This window comes from Magnolia sinica, chromosome 8 (genome assembly GCF_029962835.1).
Source record: "Magnolia sinica isolate HGM2019 chromosome 8, MsV1, whole genome shotgun sequence".
In the NCBI taxonomy this organism is placed as follows: domain Eukaryota; kingdom Viridiplantae; phylum Streptophyta; class Magnoliopsida; order Magnoliales; family Magnoliaceae; genus Magnolia; species Magnolia sinica.
Genome location: NC_080580.1, coordinates 62,868,621 through 62,893,082, shown reverse-complemented (window position 1 = coordinate 62,893,082; position 24,462 = coordinate 62,868,621). Strand labels below are relative to the sequence as shown.

General features: G+C 39.8%; 1 protein-coding gene across 1 annotated transcript in view; it reads right to left on the bottom strand.

The window, feature by feature from the left end:
• LOC131253368 (6-phosphofructo-2-kinase/fructose-2,6-bisphosphatase) overlaps nucleotides 1–24,462 on the bottom strand; it is a 118,958-nt gene that overhangs the window by 45,048 nt on the left and 49,448 nt on the right. Inside the window, exons 7-8 of the mRNA XM_058254334.1 lie at nucleotides 22,139–22,237; nucleotides 21,998–22,027 (exon numbers count right to left, since the gene is read on the bottom strand). Of these exons, the coding sequence (XP_058110317.1) occupies nucleotides 21,998–22,027; nucleotides 22,139–22,237 (129 nt within the window). The remainder of the gene's footprint in view (nucleotides 1–21,997; nucleotides 22,028–22,138; nucleotides 22,238–24,462) is intronic.

The following is a 24,462-nucleotide window of genomic DNA, read 5'->3' as shown; positions in this document are numbered from 1 at the left end:
AATAAAATAAAATTCACATTATAAAACTGCCCTCAAATCATGATTTTGATGTTGCCCACCCAATGTTTGATGAAATACATGGATGATGCAGTTACTGTTTTGTATTCTGTGAAAAAAATGAAGATGCCCTCTATGTGTTTGAGAAAATGTCGCATATGCTCGAACTCGGCTTGAACTAGCCTGAGCTACTAACTGAACCGAGCCAAGTTCAAGCTGAGGTTAGCTATTGGCCGAGCCGAGCTGAGCCGAGTTGTGCCAAGCTCGACTCGGTTCAATTCATGTACAGCTCTAGAGACAGCCCAAGAAATGACATCCAACTTTCCTAAACACCTCGGACAGATCATGACGTTGATTCCAGAGAATCTTTCATTACGCTCACCCCAAATCAACCAAATCACCACCATTCTTCGGAGTATCCCTGATATTATAGAAATATTCCTGATATTATCCGTATCTCCAGCTCGGCGATACTGATAACACTGGTAGCCGATCTTACTGATAGTATCAGAAATTCCAGGTATCGACGATGTATCGCTAAGTATCGCCAATGTATAAATATCATCAATCTTTTCAATCATGTAAATTCCAGTGTCATTTGTATCACCAATGTATTGATATCACTGATATTTTCGACTGTGTAAATTACAGGCGTCGCTTATATCGCCAGTGTATCAGCGATATTTCGATAATATTGCCAGAGTATCGATATCGCCAAAATTTTGTTTATTAAAAAAAAAATCTATTGCACATTTTTTATGGACGCACGGTTGTATGCAGTGTTCAAATTGTTGACGATAATATCGATTATATCGTGATCATTATTGTTATCGCAACATGGGCGATATCGAGATCACAATCTTTCATTTCCTTTCCAATTGTTAACGATTTCTCAATGAAATATCGTGTGTTATCGATATTCTAAAATATTAATGGATGCTTGGATGGTTGGATGGATAGATGAGATGGTTGTATTAGTTTCTTGCAACAACACATGCTTTTAGGCCCCCATTAAATGGAAACTTATTATGCATGCATTCTTTTTACAATTTTTTATTCCTAAATATGCAAATTTGTGTATTTTAGCATCTCCTAAAATTTCACTGAAAAATCCCACCATTTTCCCTATGTTTCCCCATGTTTTCTAAAAAGGAAAAAAAAAAAAAAAAAACCCTCCAAAGCTATTTATCCAACAAGAACAAATTCATTTGTTTAGGATCCCTAATGCTCGTGCATCCCTCAATCGCTTTACATACCTCAATCCACTGCATTAGATAGAATTTACGTTGCTCTTCTGAACCTATCCAAAGGAAGTTACTACAAAAATTTTCGATTCTTTTTGGAATGCTAGCCAGACAATGGAACAAAAACATTATAATAGCAAGTTGGACAAAGTTTCCTTAATCACCATAATCCTTCCCCCAAGTAGTGTTTTTAGTATCTTGCAACGTCACTGATATATCTTACGAAAGCCAGCTCTAATATCCATTTTTCATGGCATTGAGTAATATATCGCATAATATTGCGATATATCTTGGATATCGTGATATCATATTCATGTCATATATCCACTATCCCTTTATAAATTTTTAATGTATCATGCGATATATCGATACCAAATGCAATAGGATAAAACAAAACCGTTGTTGTTTTGTCAAAAAAAAAAAAATCCTCAAAATTTCAAAATATCAGTTTTTTTTCTTTTTTTGAAAAAAAAAAAAAAAAAAAAAACCTTCTTCCCATTGCATTGTAAGCTGATTTCAACTAGTCTACTCTAGCATGTTGGAAGTAAAACTTCGTTCTCCAAAATCGTGATCAGAAGATTCTTGAGGCCAGATTCTAAAAGGTGTGCATTTTTTAGTTTTAATTCATTTTTTTTTGTGTTGTAAATAATGTCAAATGCTAAGTCTAAGATTCTTCATGGTTTGCATGAAAATTTATGGATTTGGAGTTTCATGATTTACATTCAATTTGGGAATTTTTAGAAAAAACTTAATTTTTTTAATTAAAAATAATTAAAAATGTTTAAAAAATAATTTTTTTTTTCCAAAATTCATTAGTATTTTCTAGTTTTCTACTTCCTCTTTTGCTTTTGAATGCAATGCTTGTGTTTCCATATATATCTTCTTACATTTATAAATTTTATGAATTGACTTTGAATATGGTTGCATCAATTCAGTTGAACAGTGCATAGATTTGGACGCTATATAAAGGAAACATATTACGTGCACTTGTTTTTTGTGATTTTTTTTTTTTTTTTTTTATTTCTAAGTGTGTATTGGTGTCTTTTTTAACAATTCTTGAGGTTTCATTGAAAAATTCGACCAATTTCCCAATGTTTGCCCACGTTTCCCAACAAAAGCAATAAATTACACAATACAAGTACAACCAGTATATCCTGTGCAATAACCGAAATGTATCTGTATCCTAAGGGTGAGATACATTACACAATAGATAGATAGCTTCTCTTCCAACTTGAGAGCTCATGTGCAATTTTCTCAATTACTTTATCCCACGGGTGCTTCACCAGCTTACCGACTCATAATGGAAGGCCTAAATATGTTGGAGCATATATATCATAATGCTTGATGAAGAGACAAGCAAAATGCTTCGACCAAGAGCCTTAGTGAACACGTCTACCAACCAATCCTAAGACTTGACGAACGGCGTGCAAATATCCTTACTCACAACTTTTTCTCTAATGAAGTAACAATCAACTTCGATGTGTTTGGTTATGTCATGATAAACGGGCTTATTGGCAATATGAGAAGCAACTTGATTATCACAATATAGAATTATGAATATCAACAATAAAACTTAACTCACCCATTAACCTCTTTAACCAAGCAAGCTCACATGTAGCATGAGTCATTGCCCTGTACTCCGGCACTACACTTGAACGGGCCGATGCACTTTGCTTCTTACTTCATATAGTCAGGCTACCTCCTATAAATGGAGAACCAACACAGTCTACATCTGAATATCCTTCTACTTGAATGGGCCACTGCACTTTGCTTCTTACTTCATATAGTCAGGCTACCTCCTATAAATGGAGAACCAGCACAATCTACATCTGAATATCCTTCTACTTGAACATGGACATTGCGCTTATACAAAATACTAGGATCAAGAGCTCCCTTTAAGAATTCGAGTATATGAAACACAACCTCCATATGAGGAATACGAAGAGAATGCATAAACTAGTAATTAGGTTGAGTGATCGTTAAGTAAATCAATTCTCCGACAAAAGAACAATATCTTCCTAGATCATCAATTAATTCTCCCTTATCTAAACTAAACTTCTCATTTGGGTACATAAGAGTGTCGAGTGGTTTGGCTCCTAGAAGACCTATCTTAGCCAATAAATCTATCACATATTTTGATGCAGGACATGAAATTCAAATATGATGTGCGACATTTCAGGCTTAAGATCACGTAAGTTCAAAAACAATTACACAAATTCCATATCCCACATGAAAGTCCAAACCATTCAATTAACGGGAATCTATGCGGGTCCAGGCCTACACATGTTAGGGCTGGATCTGTTAAAATTATAAACCAAACAATGCTCAAAGATAAGCAGTAATCAGTCCCTAATCAAAGGGATTCACCAATTTCAATTCAAGGAACCCTAGGGTGAGAAAGGGGCAAATAAATTAAGGATAATGCAATCTATGGTTAGGGTATGAAAAACTGATATGAGAGGGTAAAATAAGAAGAAAACCTGAACCGGAAGACAGTTCCCGCGTGCGGACAGCAACAATGGCCCAGACGCACGTCCATGTGATCACAGCCGCATATGTGTGGGGCCCACTATTCAGAAAAAGCCACCTTAGAACTGATCGGCTAGCGATGGACTCCAAAACCCCCAAATCTCAGCTCGATCTGATGCACGGTTTATGCATGGTGCTCCGCTAAAGTTTCAGCCCTCCTCCAAGGCCAGATTCTGGAAATCTGTTGTAGAGAGAAAAACAGCTGCAACTATTGATGGATTTGCAGATGGAATGCTTGTAGGAGAAAAGAAATATGGATGGAAGAAGGTGGGGGTGAATTGGGATAAATGTAGCTCGCACCATGGTAGTTGGCCCTTCGAAGAATGGAGGGCTTCACACCCAATTAGGTTTTCATAACTCGGAAAGGAGCTAGAAAACGTAACAATTTTTATTAATCTTCATTAAATTGAAAGAACTACAAGGGGTGCCTATTTATAAGAAAACTGTATACCCCAAAACTTACGCCATGTGCGCAACCTATTACTTACCGATGAAGTAAACTAAAATAAAAACCAATCGAAGAAATCTAAAGCGTTCATGATGTTCTAAATAATATAAATAAGCAAAACCTAAAGTATGAACTTAATCCGACTAGTAGGCTCCAATCATAAGATCCAATGATGGGCTTTACTTGATTATCGGGCCCACTCTAATGCACCAAAACTCCGTCTTCTAACTAAGATGTCCTCCCTGGACGTCGTCATCAAGCTAGATCGCCGGTGGGGCCCTCCCTCTCCTTCCGTACGTGTGTAGGGGGCGGCGTGTGTGCGCATGTGCACGTGAAGTCCCCATCAATTCTCCCCAACTGCGACGATTTCACCACTGGCGAAATAAAACTCCTGAACCGCTCCAGGATGTCAGAATCAAGTCTCTGAAGCTCCTCCTCAGTGAACCACGTATTGTCTACAACTGGGCGTGACTTCCATTGAACCAAGTACTTCCGAAACCTGCTGTCCGACGTTGAAACTATCTGTTGGTCCAGGATATCCTCTATTTCCTCTCTGGGTGTGTGAAGGCTAGGTATGGGAAGTAGAGGCTGGGAATAAAGGTCGGGAAGAGTAGGTATGGGAGGTAGAGGTTAGGAAAATGGGCCAGTACGGGTAGGTATGGGACGTAGAGGCTGGGAAAATGGGTCCGGAATGGTAGGTATGGGAGGTAGAGGCTGGGAAGATGGGTCGGGAGGGGGCCATGGATCAAGGGAAAAGTCTAAGAATCAGGATGGTTAGGCAAAAGGCTGGACAATGCATCAATGGCCCCTTGAAATGCAACTAGATCCTCCACATTGAATGTGGAACTAATTCCCATTAAGGGTGGAAGATTTGCCACATACGCACTGAGACTGTTTCGTTTTATAATTTTGAAGGGTCCAGCGCTACGCGTGTGTAACTTACGAACAGCCCTCGAAGGATACCGCTCGGGCCTGATGCGGACCATCACAACAGCCCTCGAAGGATACCGCTCGGGCCTGATGCGGACCATCACAGAGTCCCTTATATTGAATTCCTTAAAACATTTATGCTGGTCTGCAGAAAATTCATAATGTTCATTACTAGTAGTGATCTTCTGCCTGATTTCTTGATGCCATGAATGAATATGATGCACAAAAGACTCTGCAGGCTCTGACGGCCTCTAGGACAGTGACATAGGGACAAGATCAATAGGTTTCTCACGTTTATAACCAGTAACGACTTCATAAGGACTGAGACTTGTGGACCTATCGATAGAACTATTAAACGCAAACTCGGCTATAGGTAGTATGATGTCCCATGTTCTGGTGTGCTCTATATCCCTCCTAGGGGGACACTCATCCGGTAGATCATCAAGAAAGACATCGCGGAACTCATCCACTACAGGAATGACCTCAGTGGGTAACTCTACATTAGCTTCTAGTGCACCCTCTCTAGCCACAAGGCCGTGCATGTTGTACTACTCAAAATAGTGGTCTTGATGTCCCTCATGAGGTGGGTGCACAGGTGCATGCTAAGGAATCAGCCATGCATGTTGTACCACTCAAAATAGTGGTCTTGATGTCCCTCATGAGGTGGGTGCACGGGTGCATGCCCATGACTGATTCCTTGGCCAACTCCATTCATTGGTCTATCCTCCTGGCCACCTGCCTAAGATTGAACCTCTACCCCAATAGTGGGGTTTGTCCTAGCGGAGGCCTTTAGTTGGGTAATGCGCACATCAAGTTGTTCAAAGCATTGGTCCATATCCAAGCGCTTACCCAAAGACTCAATCTGCTGGGACAATTTATTTAGTGACTCTTGCAATCGTTCCATGTTTAGTGTAGGGTGCAAACCAACCACGACCCGTACATGGGGGCATACGACTGCTAACTCCACCTAAGGACTTTCTATGATGACTATATGCAACTAAATGGGACTAAATGATCCTATGAGACTATATGAGGGAAACTACGTAGTGTTACTAAAATCCAGCAATATAGTTGTCGAAATAAAGGACTAACAGAAAGTTACAGCAACGTGAATTGCTAACTCCTTGCTAACGGAAATTTCAGCAACTAATATCAGGGACTACAATCTTCTAAACAGCTATATGTGATGAAATTGGATGTATGACGGACTTACACAAACTAACCCTAAACATGTAATGCATTCTCCTACAAGAACCCTAAACTCTGACACCAAATTTGATGCAGGACATGAAATTCAAATATGATGTGCAACATTTCAGGCTTAAGATCACGTTAGTTCAGAAACAATTACACAAATTCCATATCCCACATGAAAGTCCAAACCATTCAATTAAAGGAAATCTATGCGGGTCCAAGCCTACACATGTTAGGGCTAGATCTGTTAAAATTATAAACCAAACAATGCTCAAAGATAAGCAGTAATCATCCACACATGTACAGCAATCAATCCCTAATCCAAGGGATTCACCAATTTCAATTCAAGGAACTCTAAGGTGAGAAAAGGGGCAAATAAATTAAGGATAATGCAATCTAGGGTTAGAGTTTATGAAAAACTGGTATGAGAGGGTAAAATAAGAAGAAAACCTGAACCGGAAGACAGTTCCCGCGCGCGGACAGCAACAATGGTCCAGACGCACGTGCATGTGATCACGGTCGCACGTGTGTGGGGTCCACTATTCAGAAAAAAGCCACCTTGACCCTGGTCGGCCAGGGATGGACTCCAAAACTCCCAAATCTCAGTTCGATCCGATGCACAGTTTGTGCGTGGTACTCCGCTGAAGTTTCAGCCCTCCTACAAGGCCAGATTCTGGAAATCTGCTGTAGAGAGAAAAACGGCTGCAACTATTGATGGATTTGCAGATGGAATGCTTGTAGGAGAAGAGAAATATGGATGGAAGAAAGTGAGGGCGAATTGGGATAGATGTGGCTTCGCACCACGGTAGTTAACCCCGCGAAGAAGGGAGGGCTTCGCACCCAATTAGGTTTTCATAACTCGGAAAGGAGCAAGAAAATACAGCAATTTTTATTAATCTTCATTGAATTGAAAGAACTACAAGGGGTGCCTATTTATAAGAAAACCCTATACCCTAAAACTCGCGCCATGTGCACAACCTATTACTTACCGATGAAGTAAACTAAAATAAAAACCAATCAAAGAAATCTAAAGCATTCATGATGTTCTAAATAATATAAATAAGCAAAACCTAAAATATGAACTTAATCCGACTAGTGGGCCCCGATCATGAGATCCCATGATGGGCCTTACTTGATTATTGGGCCCACTCTAATGAACCAAAACTCCTTCTAATTAGGAGACCCTCCCTGGACGTCGTCATCTAACCAGATCAACGGTGGGGCCCTCCCTCTCCTTCCGTACATGCGTAGGAGGCGGCGTGCGTGCAGGTGTGTGCGTGAAGTCCCCATTATATTTCCATTGTGACAAATTAATGTGCACCTTAGATCTTGCTACCTCAATTCCTAAGAAGTATCGAAGACGATCCAAGTCATTTGTATAGAATTGTTGCTGTAAAAATGTCTTTAACTTGTTAATACATAAACTATCACTACCAATGACAATGATATCATCCACATACACTACTAACACAAGAACGCTTACATCGCTTTGCTTCACAAAGCCATAATGTGCCTTCATGCAATCTGTTGGCACTTATCTCACTAATGGATTGGTGGATATTTATTGAACAATGAAGAATGAAAAATATCAAATGATGTTATTTCAGAAAAACAAGTGTTTGCAAATTAACGGTAAAAATCATTTAAACAATTTAATTTTAGAATTGTGACTTGGCAACAATAGTGCCATAATTTAATTTATTAATTTTTAGTTAATGTATGCCTTATGGACAATTTTTAGGGCCATGTACATAGGGCCCACCATGATGTATGTATTGTATATCAATGACGTCCATCCGTTTTATCAAATCATTTTAGGGCATGATCTAAAAATGAGGGAGATCCAGCTCTAAGGTGTACCACTAGTGAGTGAGGCCTTGAAATTGGGGTCCAACTTGATGTATTTGTATATTCGTGTTGTCAATCTATTTTGCCAACTCATTTTAAAGCATGATCCAAAAAATCAAGCAGATTTAAACCTCAGGTGGACCACTAGTGAATGACGCCCTAAACATAGGACTCACCTTAATGCATTTGTTGTATATCCATGCTATCCTTCCTTTTTGCCAACTCATTTTAGGGCATGGTCCAAAAAATGAGGCAAATCGAAATCTTTGGTGGACCACACAGTAGGGATTGAATTCCCACAATTAAAACTTCTATTATTATTGTTGTTGTTGTTGTTGATGTTGTTCGTTATTATTATTTTTTATAAGTTGCGACATGTATTTTCCTTTATCCAGGTCCATGCAACCTTATCAACAATTTCGATGGTAAATAAACATTACAGTGGGCCATAATAAGTTTTTAACAGTGGGCAATCAATCCTACCGTGCAGTCCAATTGAGATCTGGATCTGCTTCATTTTAGGGACCATGCCTTGAAATGATCAAGAAAAACTAATGGGTGGCATGGACATATAATACAACACAAATCAAGGTGGGCCGCATGCACTAAAACAGTGCAAGTGCACTAAGCGGCCAGACTACCTAACAAAATAAGGTGCGTGGCTGTAAAACAACCACACCACCCGTTCATTTTTTTTTTTGAGACAGAGAGAGGGAGATAGGAATGAGAGGGAAAAAGAAAAATAATAATAATAATAATAAGAGGAAAGAAAGGAAAAAAGAGAGAAGGAGAAAACGAGAGGGAACAGGAGAGAGGGTGGAGAGGGATCCGCACTAGAGGGGAAAGAAGAAGAATAAGAAGCAGGAGGAGGAGCTGCACCGGCGCCGCGAGAAGCTGCATCAATGCCACAGAAGAAGAAGAAGAAGAAGAAGAAGTGAAAGAAGAATCAGGTTCGGTTTTTTTTTTTTTTTTCATTTTTTCTTTCTTTTAAAAAAATAAAAAATAAATTTCTTTTAGGGTTACTGCCCGCAACGACTATTTCGGGCTCATAACAGCCGTTATGCCTTATAACGGCAAGGCCGTTTCCGTTCCATTTTCTGGACCTCCCTATTTCAGCCCCATATCGAGTAACAGTAACCACTGTTACCGTTACGTATTGGCCGTTACAGCCGGTACGTAACCAATTTGGGACACCTTGCTAAACACCCTTGGAGGGACCGGAAACATAGAATTACCAAGACATAAAACTGAAAAAAGGTGACTTACTAACCAAAACAGAAGAAGGCATTTGATTTATTATTTGACATGCATTTAAAATTGAATCGCTCTAAAACATTTTAAGAACCTCCATGTTAAATAAGAAAGTCCAAGACACATTAATTAAGTGCTGATTCTTACATTTAGCAACACCATGGTGCGTGTGTGCATGAAGTTTGACGAATAATGGTATGAGATGAGAGATATAAATTGACTATTCATTAGATTTATGTTCCCTAGCATTATCTAAATGCAGAATATACACTCTAGCATTGAGTTGTCTTTGCACTTTGATATGAAATTCTTTAAAGCAAGATTCACTTTAAAGCGGTCTTTCATTAAACATAACCAAGTCATACAAGAATAACCATCCACAAAAATAATAAAGAATTTAAAACCAAATAAATTAATAGTACAAATTGGACCCCACAAATCCAAATATACTAAAGACAAAGGACTATCACTCCTTTTGTGATGCAGGACATGAAAATTAAATATGATATGCGAGATTTCAGGCTTAAGATCACGTTAATTCAGAAACAATTACACAAATTCCATATCCCACATGAAAGTCCAAACATTCAATTAAGGGGAATCTATGCGGGTCCAGGCCTACACATGATAGGGCTGGATGAACCAAACGATACTCAAAGATAAGAAATAGTCATCCACACATGCATAGTAATCAGTCCCTAATCCAAGTGATTCACCAATTTCAAATCAAGGAACCCTAGGGTAAGAAAAGAGGCATAAAATTGGGGATTTGAGTAATTTAGGATTAGGTTTAGGGATTTTGGGTGAAAACGGAGTGAAAGAAAAGAGAGACGAACCAGAGAAGTATCGCACGCGTGGACAACAACAATGGCCCAGACGCACGTGCGTGTGATCACAGCCGCACGTGTGTAGGGCCCACTATTCAGAAAAAGGCCACCTAGGCCCTGGTCGGCTAGGGATGGACTCCAAAACCTCCAAATCTCAGCTCGATCCGATGTACGGTTTGTGCGTCGTGCTTCGTCAAAGTTTCAGCCCTCCTGTATGGCCAAATTCTGAAATTCTGATGTAGAGAGGAGAATTGCTGTAATAGATGATTGATTCGAGGTATAGATGATGGGGTGAGATGAGAAGAATGGATGGTAGAAGATGGGTAGTAGAGATGGCGATAGTTGGGGGCGAATTGGGATAGATATGGCTTCGCACTACGGTAGTTAACCCTTCGATGAAGGGAGGGCTTTGCACCCAATTAGGCTTCACAACTCAAAGAGTAGGAAAACGCAGAATTTTTATTAATCTTCAATGAATGAAAAGAACTACAAGGGGTGCCTATTTATAGGGAGAATCCTATACCCAAAAACTCGCACCATGTGCGACACCTTTTACCTGGCGACGAAGTAAACTAAAATAAAACCAAACAAGAAAATCTAAAGCGTTCACGATGTTCTAAATAATAACAATAAGCAAAACCTAAAATATAAAACCAATCCGACAAGTGGGCCACGATTATGAAATCCCATAGTGGGCTTTTCTTGACTATCGGGCCAGTTTTCTGAAACAAAACTTGACTTCTAGTTAAGAGGTCCTCCCTGGACGTCGTCATCGAGCCAGATCGATGGTGGGGTCCTCCTTCTACGTACGTACGTGCGTAGGGGGGGCAGCGTGAGTGTGCGTGTGAGCGTGATGTCCCCATCAATTCTCCCCGGCCACAAAGATTTCGCCACTAGCGAAATAAAACTCCTGAGCCGCTCCAGGATGTCAGGATCAAGTCTCTGAATGTCCTCCTCAGTGAGCCACGTGCTGTCTGAAGCTGGGCGTGACTTCCATTTAACCACGTACTTCTGAAACCTGCCGTCCGACGTTAAAACTATCTGATGGTCCAGGATATCCTCTATTTCCTTTTTGGGTGTGTGAATGTTAGGTATGAGAGATAGAGACTGGGAAAATGGGTCGGGACGGGTAGGTATGGGAGGTAGAGGCTGGGAAGATGGGTCGAGACGGGTAGGTATGGGAGGTAGAGGCTGGGAACATGGGTCGGGACGGGTAAGTATGGGACGTAAAGGTTGAAAAAATGGGTTGGGAAGGGTAGGTATGGGAGGTAGAGGCTGGAAAAATGGGTCGGGACGGGTAGGTATGGGACGTAGAGGCTGAGAAAATGGGTCGGGAAGGGTAGGTATGAGAGGTAGAGGCTGGGAAGAAAGGTTAGGAAAAGTAGATATGAGAGGTAGAGGCTGGGAAAATGGGTTGGGAAGGGGCCATGATTCAAGGGATAAATATGGGGAATCAGGATGGGTGGGCGAAGGGCCGGACAAAGTATCAGTGGTCCCCTGAAAAGTAACTAAATCCTCCACATCGAATGTGGAACTAATTCCCATGGAAGGTGGAAGATCTACCTCATACACATTGAGACCGTTTCGTTTTATAATTTTGACGGGTCCAGCGCTACACACGTGTAACTTACGAACGGCCCTCGAAGGATACCGCTCGAGCCTGATGCAGACCATCACAGAGTCCCCAATATTGAATCCTTTAAAACATTTATATTGGTCTGTAAAAAATGTGCAATGTTCATTATTAGTCATGATCTTCTGCCTGATTTCTTGATGCCATGAATGAATGTGATGCGTAAAAGACTTTGCAGACTTTGACGGCCTATGGGACAGTGACATAGGGACAAGATCAATAAGTTTCCTAGGTTTATAATCAGTAACGACTTCACGAGGACTTAGACTTGTGGACCTATCGACAAGATTATTCAACGTAAACTCGGTTGTAGGTATTACGGTGTCCCATGTTCTAGTGTGCTCTATATCCCTCCTAGGGGACTCATTCGGTAGATCATCAGGACAAACATCACAAAACTCATCCACTACCGGAATGACCTCAGTGGGTAACTCTACACTAACATCTGGTGCACTCTCTCTAGTCACAAGGCTGCACATGTTGTACCCCTCAAAATAGTGGTCTTGATGTCCCTCATGGGGCGGGTACACGGGTGCACGCTCATAACTGATTCCTTGGCCAACTCCATTCATTGGTCTATCCTTCAGGCCACCTGCCTGAGATTGGACATCTACCCCAATGGTGGGGTTTGTCCTGGCGATGGTCTTTAGTCGGGCAATGCGTTCATCAAGCTGCTCAAAGCATTGGTCCATTTCCAAGCGCTTAATCATAAACTCCAACTTCTGGGACAACTTGTTTAGTGACTCTTGCAATTGTTCCATGTTTAGTGTAGGGTGCCAACCAAAATTCAGCAATATAGTTGTCAAAATATAAGAGATTTTTTATTTTATTTTATTTTATTTTTAAGAATCAACCTAGTTTCTAAAAAACGAAAAAGGAAAGTTTCTAAAGAAACAAATTAGGAAAGCTTCTAAAAAAATTAAAAAAAAATTTAAAAAAAAAAAAACAAATTAGAAAAGTTTCTAAAAAAACAACCTAGTTTCTAAAGAAAAAGAAAAAAGGAAAGTTGCTAAAAATAGAAAGTAAGTTAGTTTCTAAAAAAGAAAAAGGAAAGTAAATTAGTTTCTAAAAAAGAAAAAGGAAAGGAAATTAGTTTTTAAAAACAAATTAAGAAAGTTTCTAAACGAAATTAGTTTATAAAAAAACAGAAAAGGAAAGTTTCTAAACCTAGAAATAGAAAACTAAGTTAATTTCTAAAATAATTCAAATAAGGGGATAACAGAAAATTTCAGCAGCTTATTGCAGGGTTTATGGACCTCTAAACAGCCATATATGATGAGAATTGATGCGTAATGGACATAAACAACCAAACCCTAAACATGTAATGAATTCCCCTACAAGAACCCTAGGCTTTGATACCAAATTTGATGCAGGAGATGGAAAATTAAATATAATATGCAAGATTTCAGGCTTAGATCCTACCAATTCAGAAACAATCACACAAATTCCACGTCCCACATGAAAATCCAAACATTCAATTAAAAAGGGGAATCTATGCGGGTCCAAGCCGACACAGGCTAGCACTGGACCAATAAAAATTATAAACCAAACGATGCCAAAGGAAAATAAAATCTACTACTCATGCATAAAAATCAGTCCCTAATCCAAGGGATTCCCTAATTTCAATTCAAGGAACCCTAAGGTGATAAAAAGGGGCAAATCAATTAGGGATCATGTAATCTAAGGTTAGGATTCATGAAAAACGGTTATGAGAGGATAAAAGAGGATAAAAACCTGAGGCAAAAGATGATCCCGCGTGTGGACAGCAACAATGGCCCAGACGGACGTACGTGTGATCTCGACCGCACGTGTGTGGGGTCACTATTCAGAAAAAGGCCACCTTGGCCCTGGTCGGCCAGGGATGGACTCCAAAACCCCCAAATCTCAGCTCGATCCGATATACGGTTTGTGGGTGGTGCTCCGCCGAAGTTTCAGCTCGCCTGCGGACCGAAATCTGATGCAACAAAAGGACAAATTCGAAGTACGGATGGTAAGGGAAGATGAAAAAAAAAAGATGATGGAAGATGGGGGTGAATTGGGATCGATGTGGCTTCGCACCACGGTAGTTAGCCCTTCGAAAAGGGAGGGCTTTGCACCCACTTTTGAATTCTTCCACAACTCACGAAGAGAGCAGAAAAATAAAGCAGGAATTTTTTTATTAACTTCAATGAATGAAAAGAACTACAAGAGGTGCTTATTTATAGGGAGAATCCTATACCCAAAAACTCGCACCATGTGCGACACCTATTACTTGGCGATGAAGTAAACTAAAATAAAAATCAAACAAGGAAATCTAAAGCGTTCACGATGTTCTAAATAATAACAATAAGCAAAACCTAAAATATAAAACCAATCCGACGAGTGGGCCATGATCATGAGATCCCATGGTGGGCTTTTCTTGACTCTCCGGCCACTTTTCTGAACCAAAACTTGACTTCTAGCTAGGAGGTCCTCCCTGGACGTCGTCATCGAGCCAGATCAATGGTGGGGTCCTCCTTCTACATACGTACGTGCGTAGGGGAGGCGGCGTGAGTGCGCGTGTGCACGTGATGTCCCCATCATTTTGTCCACAAAAAGGCGAGAATAAGACTCTATGATGCTTGTTTAACTCACAACTTCACATTTTAATTACAACACATAAGAAAATGTCAAAAAAAGACTCTTTAATACTCAATGAAGGGTGAAGCTTGTAATGCCACTAATGAGGTAAAACATTGCCTGCAATGCCGCTCCAATTATTCCATTGTCGAGATAATAAAAACCATTCACTTCATGCCCTTCACCAATCATTCTCCCCTTCTTTATATCGTGAAATTAACAATAGGAGGGATAGATCGCAACAGAACCATTCAAAGATCTAGTTAGCTTATTTATTGAGAACATACTAGGTATATATACTGTTGATGACAATAGAAGAAATGGAGTAAGACAAGCAATACCCAACCCAAACACATGGGTTGAAGTATTGTCAGCTAATGTTATAGAGGAAATAGGAGTAGACTCAAACAAGACACTAGTTACCAATCATATGGTCTACAGCTCCAAAATTAATAACCTAGGAAACAGTTTTAGAGGAAGCAAGGAAGATCATACCTGATTGAGCAAGAGTAGCAGTGGAGGGGACACATGGTTTAAACGATCTTTTAGCAATTTGGCATACTCATCCTTGGACACTGTAACTGTATCACTTATTGTACTTGATTCGGAATAACTGAGATGAGCTTGACTACATAGTTGTAGAAATCATCATCAAAAGATCGAACTTGATTCGTCGAAGTTGGCTTGCCAACAAGGTCCCAACACGTATAAACTAAGTGGTCGGGAAGCACATAATGGGAGCACTGTTGATTTCCATGCCCAAGACCATGGCTGCCACGAAAATATGTATCACGACCACCCCAAGTATTCCTACCACCAAAATGATGCCCCCCTAATGCAAGACATGAAATTCAAGTACGATATGCGAGATTTCAGGCTTAAGATCACGTTAGTTCAGAAACAATTACACAAATTCCATATCCCACATGAAAGTCCAAACATTCAATTAAGGGGAATCTATGCGGGTCCAGGCCTACACATGATAGGGCTGGATCAATAAAAATTATGAACCAAATGATACTCAAAGATAAGAAATAATCATCCACACATGCATAGTAATCAGTCCCTAATCCAAGGGATTCACCAATTTCAAATCAAGGAACCCTAGGGTAAGAAAAGGGGCATAAAATTGGAGATTTGAGTAATTTAGGGTTAGGTTTAGGGATTTTGGCTAAAAGCGGAATGAAAGAGAGGAGAGACGAACCAAAGAAGTACCGCACGCGTGGACAGTAACAATGGCCCAAATGCACATGCGTGTGATCTCGGCCGCACGTGTGTGGGGCCCACTATTTAGAAAAATGCCACCTTGGCCCTGGTCGACCAGGGATGGACTCCAAAACCCCCAAATCTCAGCTCGATCCGATGTACGGTTTGTGCGTAGTACTCCGCCGAAGTTTCAGCCCTCCCGTAGGGCCAGATTCTGAAATTCTGTTGTGGGGAGGAGAATTGTTGCAATAGATGATTGATTCGAAGTGTAGATGATGGTGTGAGAGAAGAAGGGATGGTAGAAGATAGGTAGTAGAGATGGCGATGGATGGAGGCGAATCGGGATAGATGTGGCTTCGCACCACGGTAGTTAACCTTCGATGAAGGGAGGGCTTCGCAACCTATTAGGCTTCACAACTCAAAGAGTAGGAAAACGCGGAATTTTTATTAATCTTCATTCAATTAAAAAAAGGCTACAAGGGGTGCTTATTTATAAGAAAACCTTATACTGCAAAACCCGCACCATGTGCGCAACCTATTACTTGGCGATGAAGTAAACCAAAATAAAAACTAATCAAAGAAATCTAAAGCGTCCATGATGTTCTAAATAAAATTAATAAGCAAAACCTAAAATATGAAATCAATATGACTAGTAGGCCACGATCATGAGATCCCATTATGGGCTTTTCTTGACTAACGGGCCCACTCTTTTAAATCAAAACTGTCTTCTATGTAAGAGGCCCTCCCTGGACGTCGTCATCGATCCAGGTCGACGGTGGGGCCCTCCTTCTGGCGTACATGCATAGGGGGGCGGCGTGAGTGCACGTGTGCTCGTGATGTCCCTATCAATTCTCTCCGGCTGCAAAGATTTTGCCACTGGCGAAATAAAACTCCTGAACCGCTCCAGGATGTCAAGATTAAGTCTCTGAAGCTCCTCCTCAGTGAGCCACGTGCTGTCTGAAACTGGGCATGACTTCCATTTAACCAAGTACTTCTGAAACCCGCCGTCCGACGTTGAAACTATCTGATGGTCCAAGATATCCTTTATTTCCTTTTTGGGTGTGTGAAGGTTAGGTATGGGAGGTAGAGGCTGGGAAAATGGGTCGGGAAGGATAGGTATGGGAGGTAGAGGCTGGGAAGATGGGTCGGGACGGGTAGGTATGGGAGGTAGAGGCTGGAAAAATGGGTTGGGAATGGTAGGTATGAGACGTAGAGGCTGGAAAAATGGGTCGGGACGGGTGGTATGAGAGGTAGAGGCTGGGAAAATGGGTCGGGACGGGTACGTATAAGACGTAGAGGCTAGGAAAATGGGTCAGGAAGGGTAGGTATGGGAGGTAGAGGCTGGGAAGAAAGGTCAGGAAGAGTGGGTATGGGAGGTAGAGGCTGGGAAAATGGGTCAGGAATGGGCCATGGTTCAAGGGATAAATATGGGGAATGAGGACAGGTAGGCGAAGGGCTAAACAAAGTATTAGTGGCCCCCTGAAAAGTAACTAGATCCTCCACGTTGAATGTGGAACTAATTCACATAGAAGGTGGAAGATTTACCTCATATGCATTGAGACCGTTTCATTTTATAATTTTGAAGGGTCCAGCATTACACGTGTGTAACTTACGAACGGCCCCCGGAGGGTACCATTCGGGCCAGATGTGGACTATCACAGTCCCCAATATTGAATTCTTTGAAACGTTTATGTTGGTTTGCAGAAAATTTGTAATGTTCATTACTAGTAGTAATCTTCTGCCTAATTTCTTAATGTCATGAATGAATGTGATGCGCAAAAGACTCCGCAGGCTCTGACACCCTATGGGACAGTGACATAGGGACAAGATCAATAAGTTTCTCAAGTTTATAAACAGAAACGACTTCATAAGGACTAAGACCTGTGGACCTATCGACAGAACTATTAAACGCAAACTCGACTGTAGGTATTACGGTGTCCCATGTTCTGGTGTGCTCTATATCCCTCCTAAGGAGAGACTCATCCGGTAGATCATCAGGAAAGACATCACGTAACTCATCCATTATCGGAATGGCCTCAGTGGGTAACTCTACACTAGCGTCTGGTGCACTCTCCAGCCACAAGGTCGCACATGTCGTACCCTTCAAAATAGTGGTCTTGATGTCTTTGATGGGGTGGGTGCACAGGTGCACACCCATAATTGATTCCTTCACCAACTCCATTCATTGGTCTATCCACCAGGCCACCTGCTTGAGATTGGACATCTACCCCAATGGTGGGGTTTGTCCTGGCGATGGTCTTTAGACGGGAAATGCGCACATCAAGCTGTTCCAAGTATTGGTCCATTTCAAAGCGCTTAATCATAAACTCTAACTTTTAGGACAGCTTGTTTAGTGACTCTTGCAATTGTTCTATGTTTAGTGTAGGGTGCCAACCAAAATTCAGCAATATAGTTGTCAAAATATAAGAATTTTTTTATTTTTTTTTATTTTTTAAAAGAAACAACCTAGTTTCTAAAAACGAAAAAGGAAAGTTTCTAAGAAAAACAAATTAGGAAAGTTTCTATAAAAAGCAAATTAGGAAAGTTTCTAAAAAAAAACAAATTAGGAAAGTTTCTTTTAAAAAAACAAATTAGGAAAGTTTCTAAAGAAAAGTAACCTAGTTTCTAAAAACAAAAAAGGAAAGTTTCTATAAACAAATTAGGAAAGTTTCTAAAGAAAAAAATTAGGAAAGCTTCTAAAAAAAAAACAAATTAGAAAAGTTTCTAAAGAAAAAGAAAAAGGAAAGTTTCTAAAAATAGAAAGTAAGTTAGTTTCTAAAAAAGAAAAAGGAAAGTAAACTAGTTTCTAAAAAGAAAAAGGAAAGGAAATTAGTTTCTAAAAACAGATTAAGAAAGTTTCTAAAAAATTAGTTTCTAAAAAACAGAAAAGGAAAGTTTCTAAACCTAGAAATAGAAAACTAAGTTAATTTCTAAAATAATTCAAATAAGGGGATAACAGAAAATTTCAGCAGCTTATGTTAGGGTTTATGGACCTCTAAACAGCCATATATGATGAGAATTGATGCGTAATGGACATAAACAACCAAACCCTAAACATGTAATGAATTCCCCTACAAGAACCCTAGGCTTTGATACCAAATTTGATGCAGGACATGAAATTCAATTATGATATGCAAGATTTCAAGCTTAAGATCACGTTAGTTCAGAAACAATTACACAAATTCCATATCTCACATGAAAGTCCAAACATTCAATTAAGGGGAATCTATGCGGGTCCAGGCCTACACATGATAGGGCTGGATCAATAAAAATTATGAACCAAACGATACTCAAAGATAAGAAATAATCATCCACACATGCATAGTAATTAGTCCCTAATCCAAGGGATTCACCAATTTCAAATCAAGGAACCCTAGGGTAAGAAAAGGGGCATAAAATTGGAGATTTGAGTAATTTAGGGTTAGGTTTAGGGATTTTGGCTGAAAGTGGAGTGAAAGAGAGGAGAGAGACGAACCAAAGAAGTATCGCACGCGTGGACAACAACAATGGCCCAAATGCACATGCGTGTGATCTCGGCCGCATGTGTGTGGGGCCCACTATTCAGAAAAAGTCACCTTGGCCCTGGTCGACCAGGGATGGACTCCAAAATTGCCAAATCTCAGCTCGATCCGATGTACGGTTTGTGCTAGTGCTCCGCCGAAGTTTCTGCCCTCCTGTAGGGCCAGATTCTGAAATTCTGCTGTGGGAAAGAGAATTGCTGCAATAGATAATTAATTCGAAGTGTAGATGATGGGGTGAGAAAAGAAGGGATGGTAGAAGATAGGTAGTAGAGATGGCGATGGATGGAGGCGAATCGGGATAGATGTGGCTTCGCACCACGGTAGTTAACCCTTCGATAAAGGGAGGGCTTCGCACCCAATTAGGCTTCACAACTCAAAGAGTAGGAAAACGTAGAATTTTTATTAATCTTCAATCAATTAAAAAAAACCTACAAGGGGTGCCTATTTATAAGAAAATCATATACCCCAAAACTCGCGCCATGTGCGCAACCTATTACTTGGCAATGAAGTAAACCAAAATAAAAACTAATCAAAAAAATCTAAAGCGTCCATGCTGTTCTAAATAACATTAATAAGCAAAACCTAAAATATGAAATCAATCTGAGTAGTGGGTCACGATCATGAGATCCTATTATGGGCTTTTTCTTGACTAACGGGCCCACTCTTTTGAATAAAAACTTCGTCTTCTAGGTAGGAGGCCCTCCTTGAACGTCGTCATCGATCCAGATCGACGGTGGGGCCCTCCTTCTGGCGTACATGCATAGGGGGGCGGCGTGAGTGCATGTGTGCGCGTGATGTCCCCATCACCCCCTAAAACTTGACCACCAAATTGTCTACCATGGCTGCGAGTCTGCGACCAAAATATGTACCACAACCTCCCAAATACTACTACCACCAAAATGATCTCCCCCAAAATCTTTACCACTAAATTGTCCACCACGACTTTATCCATCTCCGTTCTCGAACGAAGAAATAAGCGTTGATTGATTAGATGTAAATGAATTCAGCTTATTTACACTAACTGCATGGTGAATACAAGTAAACACCTCTATAGTAAATGAAAATTCACTACCTCCACAAATCTCAATTCGCACATGTTCGAACTCAGGACGGACTAGAAAGGAATTTGGCGACACAAAATTCCTCTCCCTACTGCCTCATGATCTCATGATTAATCAGTAGAGGCTGGTATACATTCAGTTCTTCCAACGTACCCACAATGCCCAATAATACTCACACTTTTATCTTCATGTTAAAATGCAAACATGCTTTTAAGTAAAAGTTTTTGTCGTTTTAAAAAAATATAACAATTGCATTAATATGTGGTTTCATACTATTCTATAATAGGGCTCTAATCTAAGCATCTTCTATCACTCAATCTTAATAATCTATTAAGCTTTCATTAGGCTTAAAGGATGTCAGATAATTTAATTTCCTTCTTCCTGTAAGAAACACTTCTACCAACATAGCCCATTGTAAATAATTCACATTGTTTAACTTTAGCCGACGTAATTTGAGATTAATTAACTTACATGAAATCAAAAAGACTACTCTTAATATCATTCTTGGTGTCCATATTTAAGGAAGAGAGAAGATCAAACAAATACGGAAGAACTTGAACTTGAACTCGCCCGACGCCCAACACTTGCTTTAAGAAAGCACGGATCAAAGATCACCATCATACATGTATGGATCGATTAATGACGACTATGCAAAAACCTTCACTTTTCATTCACGATCTCTACAGCCTCACTGGATCTTCAAATTTGACCATAGATGCACACTGGCCCACTTTGAACCATCATGATTGGGGTGAAAGTGAGTCTCAAGCACACTCACAATGCACGACTACACAACCCACCATATGGAGTAATGAATGAAGGCAATTTGCGTAAATCATCTCCAAAATGATTTAGGGTTTCACCTTGTAAAGAGGAAAAAAAGACGAGAAGAGAAAGAAAGTGAAAGAAAGATAAAGGAACAAGATATCGGATCTTTTACAACTTTGACACCATGTTTCCTTGAGTGAGATTGAGGAGAGAGAATATGAAGAGAAGCAAGAGAAAGAGAGAGGAGGCTCAAAAGAGTAGTGATGCCCCTAGCCTCTCCCTTATCATTAGAGCTTTCATAATATTTGTGAAAATACAAAAATAACCCTACAATAATAGGCATATGCTTAGGTTATTACATAAACCAATGCCATTTACTTAAAACTCTATTCTAACACATCACCTTAAGGACTAAAGAAGAAAATAATAATATGAAACAATAATCTCCGTGCAAAGTGAACCACACGTGAGATCATCACCATCCATCATGGTCCATCAGCATTATGTATACTTACTTTTAATGAAGTTTCTATTACCAATCAAAAGTGCATCAACAATGGACAAATAAGGAAAAGGCATGGGTGAAAAAACTGAAGTAAATTAGCATAGAACAACCCATCTCAAGAATAAAATACATGGAAGGAAATGTATACACAAGTGAAAACATGAGTTGTTAGATGAAGAGGCAGTATCAATCTAACATTAACAGCATATTAAGCAAAAGAACAATACAACCATATATTGATCACAACATGTACAGAATGTTACATGAGTGAAAACATTAGAACACACAAAATACACATTAACCATGAGAATATATATATATATATATATATATATATATATATATATCAAGTACCATCTACATCATGAGGGTTACAAATATGTAGAAATATTTTATTATGTATTTTATGAAAATCAAGGATATATTTCAAAACATACCTGATTCACTCCATGCTTGAGACGGCGGTACTGTCACCAAAATTGGCACATAAACCAAGTACTCAGAATAGCTTAGATATATCAGTTTAAAAGGTGTGCCGCAAAATTGAGAAGGCATGCATGTGATAAGCAAGGATTCACCTTCCCAACATTGAAATGTTTGGTTTCATGACCTAACCAACGGAGATATCTTGTAAGTTTAGCGGCAGTAAAAGTCTTGCCTCGAGCTGGCAAGCCAACCTGTAGTACAAGCAAACAGTGACGATCATTTACTTCAGCATGAAAGAGACTGAACCTATGAAATGTTTCCATCATTAGCATTCAAATTGAAAAGGGAAAAAATAAAAAATCCGTAGCACAGCACCTAGTCTATTTATTCCGCAGTTCTTGTTGTAGATATGCCAAATTGTACATATCATAGTGTACAAAACCTACAAAGTTCAATTGCAGTAGGATTTAGACCATTAATAGACTTTTAGTGCCAACTCGTGTAATAGATGGGGCTTGGACAATTCCCTAAGCAAATTTCTAACAGCAAGTTTTCTCTCAATGAAAGAAAAATCATAAACTGAAAATCAACTGTAACTGATGGTTAATGGGTGATGGTGACATCTTTTCCAGCCAGATACACCATCATATGCATTTTATACATGCACACCAATCCAGACTGTCCAAATAGTCAGCCCCCTTGTGGATGCAACATAGCCCGTGAACCAACCTAATTAGAGAATCTTAACTGTCTGATTTATTTATGTTGGATTTGGACTGCTGGCCTTTTCTTGCCTGTCCATTTTATGGTCACCAATTGGAGAGATAAGCAATACCTCAGTTTAATTTTTGGGTTATTCATGAGGACATCCGACCAATGTTGTCAAATGACATGCGATTTTTTATTTTTTATTTTTTGAAAAAAATTGAAAAAAAATGAAAATTAAAAAAAAAAAAAAATGGACATCATGCGATCGCATAATGGTATATGCGATCGCTCTATGCGATATGCAATCGCATACCATACATACGGCATATGCGACCATTGCATATGCCATATGGATGGCATTATGCGATTATGGGATTGCATAATCGATTATGCGATCCCTTTTGACAACATTGCATCCGACCGTTCAGAGTGTAACAGCGGAGAAGAATAGCAATGCAGCCTTCTTTGTGGCTAGACGAGTGTTACATGGGCCTCATGGGGTCCAGATCGCATCCCTAGCCATCATAAAAGACCTCACGTGCATGGTTTGTGCATCTTTGAAGACCCCACACTGGAAAGATGCACGTGGGCTATGTATTGTGGAGTTCCGGACGGTTGGATCGCGTGTATCGAGCTGTTTACTCACTTTTTATCGTGGGCCACCTCAATTGTGGATACCTTAGGACTTGGGAGTCTTAGTTTTTATTTCTTACTTTATAAGGATTTAGTTTATTTTGTGGTTTCATTTTGTTTTATGCATTAAAGGACATTTGATATGGTAGGGGATTTTTAGAGAAATCTTTTTTTAGAGCGTCTTTTTCTAAAAATGAATTCCTAAGACTATAAAAGAAAGGGGAGGTACCCTCCATGTTATTATTTCTCAAAAACTTCAACGTCTCTTCTTTCTGATTTGAAGGATTCTCAATGTGATTTGGAGATTAGGATTTGTGAGAGGCCATTCCTATTCGAAGGAGGTGTGAGGCTTCTTTCTTCCTCTTTACATCCTCCCGCATAAACTCAACCCTTGAAACCCCAAACCCTAGCCAAAATAACCCATATGTGTAACCATATGGCCACACGCATGAACCCCTATAGCTAGTCATACGGCCCACCCTTCGTCCCTTTGATTCCTTCTTGCTTCCACATCAAAACCCCCTTGAATCACATACCTTAATCCTAACCTAAACCCTAGAAACCCAAATATCTAAGTTTCCCCAAATCACCTAAACCCTAGATTCCTAATTTCCATAATTGGCCCTAAATTCCAAACTTCCAACCATCCAAATCCCTAATTCCCTTCTACTAAGATCTAAAGCCTCAATCCCTTTTACCAATTAAGCAACCTAAGCCTTAATTTCACTTCTTCCCCAAATCCCATGAACCCTAGATTGGCATAAACCCTAATTGAGCAAGCCCTAGGTAGTATTAGCTTTCCCTTTTTGAAATTAAACTAATTCTTATGCTACTTGGATGTTCCTACATCCATAAGATCCCATCTTTTAGTATTTAATGGTCATGCATTGCGTAGTTTGATATATGTGGCATGAATTTCTCATAGTTACATGCTTGATTCTTGATATATTTGATGATTTAGCATAGTTTGTGAATTTGATTATTTATGTTAAGTTGTTGACTGATCTCTCTTAACTAGTTAGTCACATGCATGTGTCCTACATCAGTTATGCTCCATCCAAAGATACACCACAATTTATTCAGTTTGGATTGGTGTGTGTGTGTGTGTGTGTGTGTGTGTGTGTGTGCAGCAGAT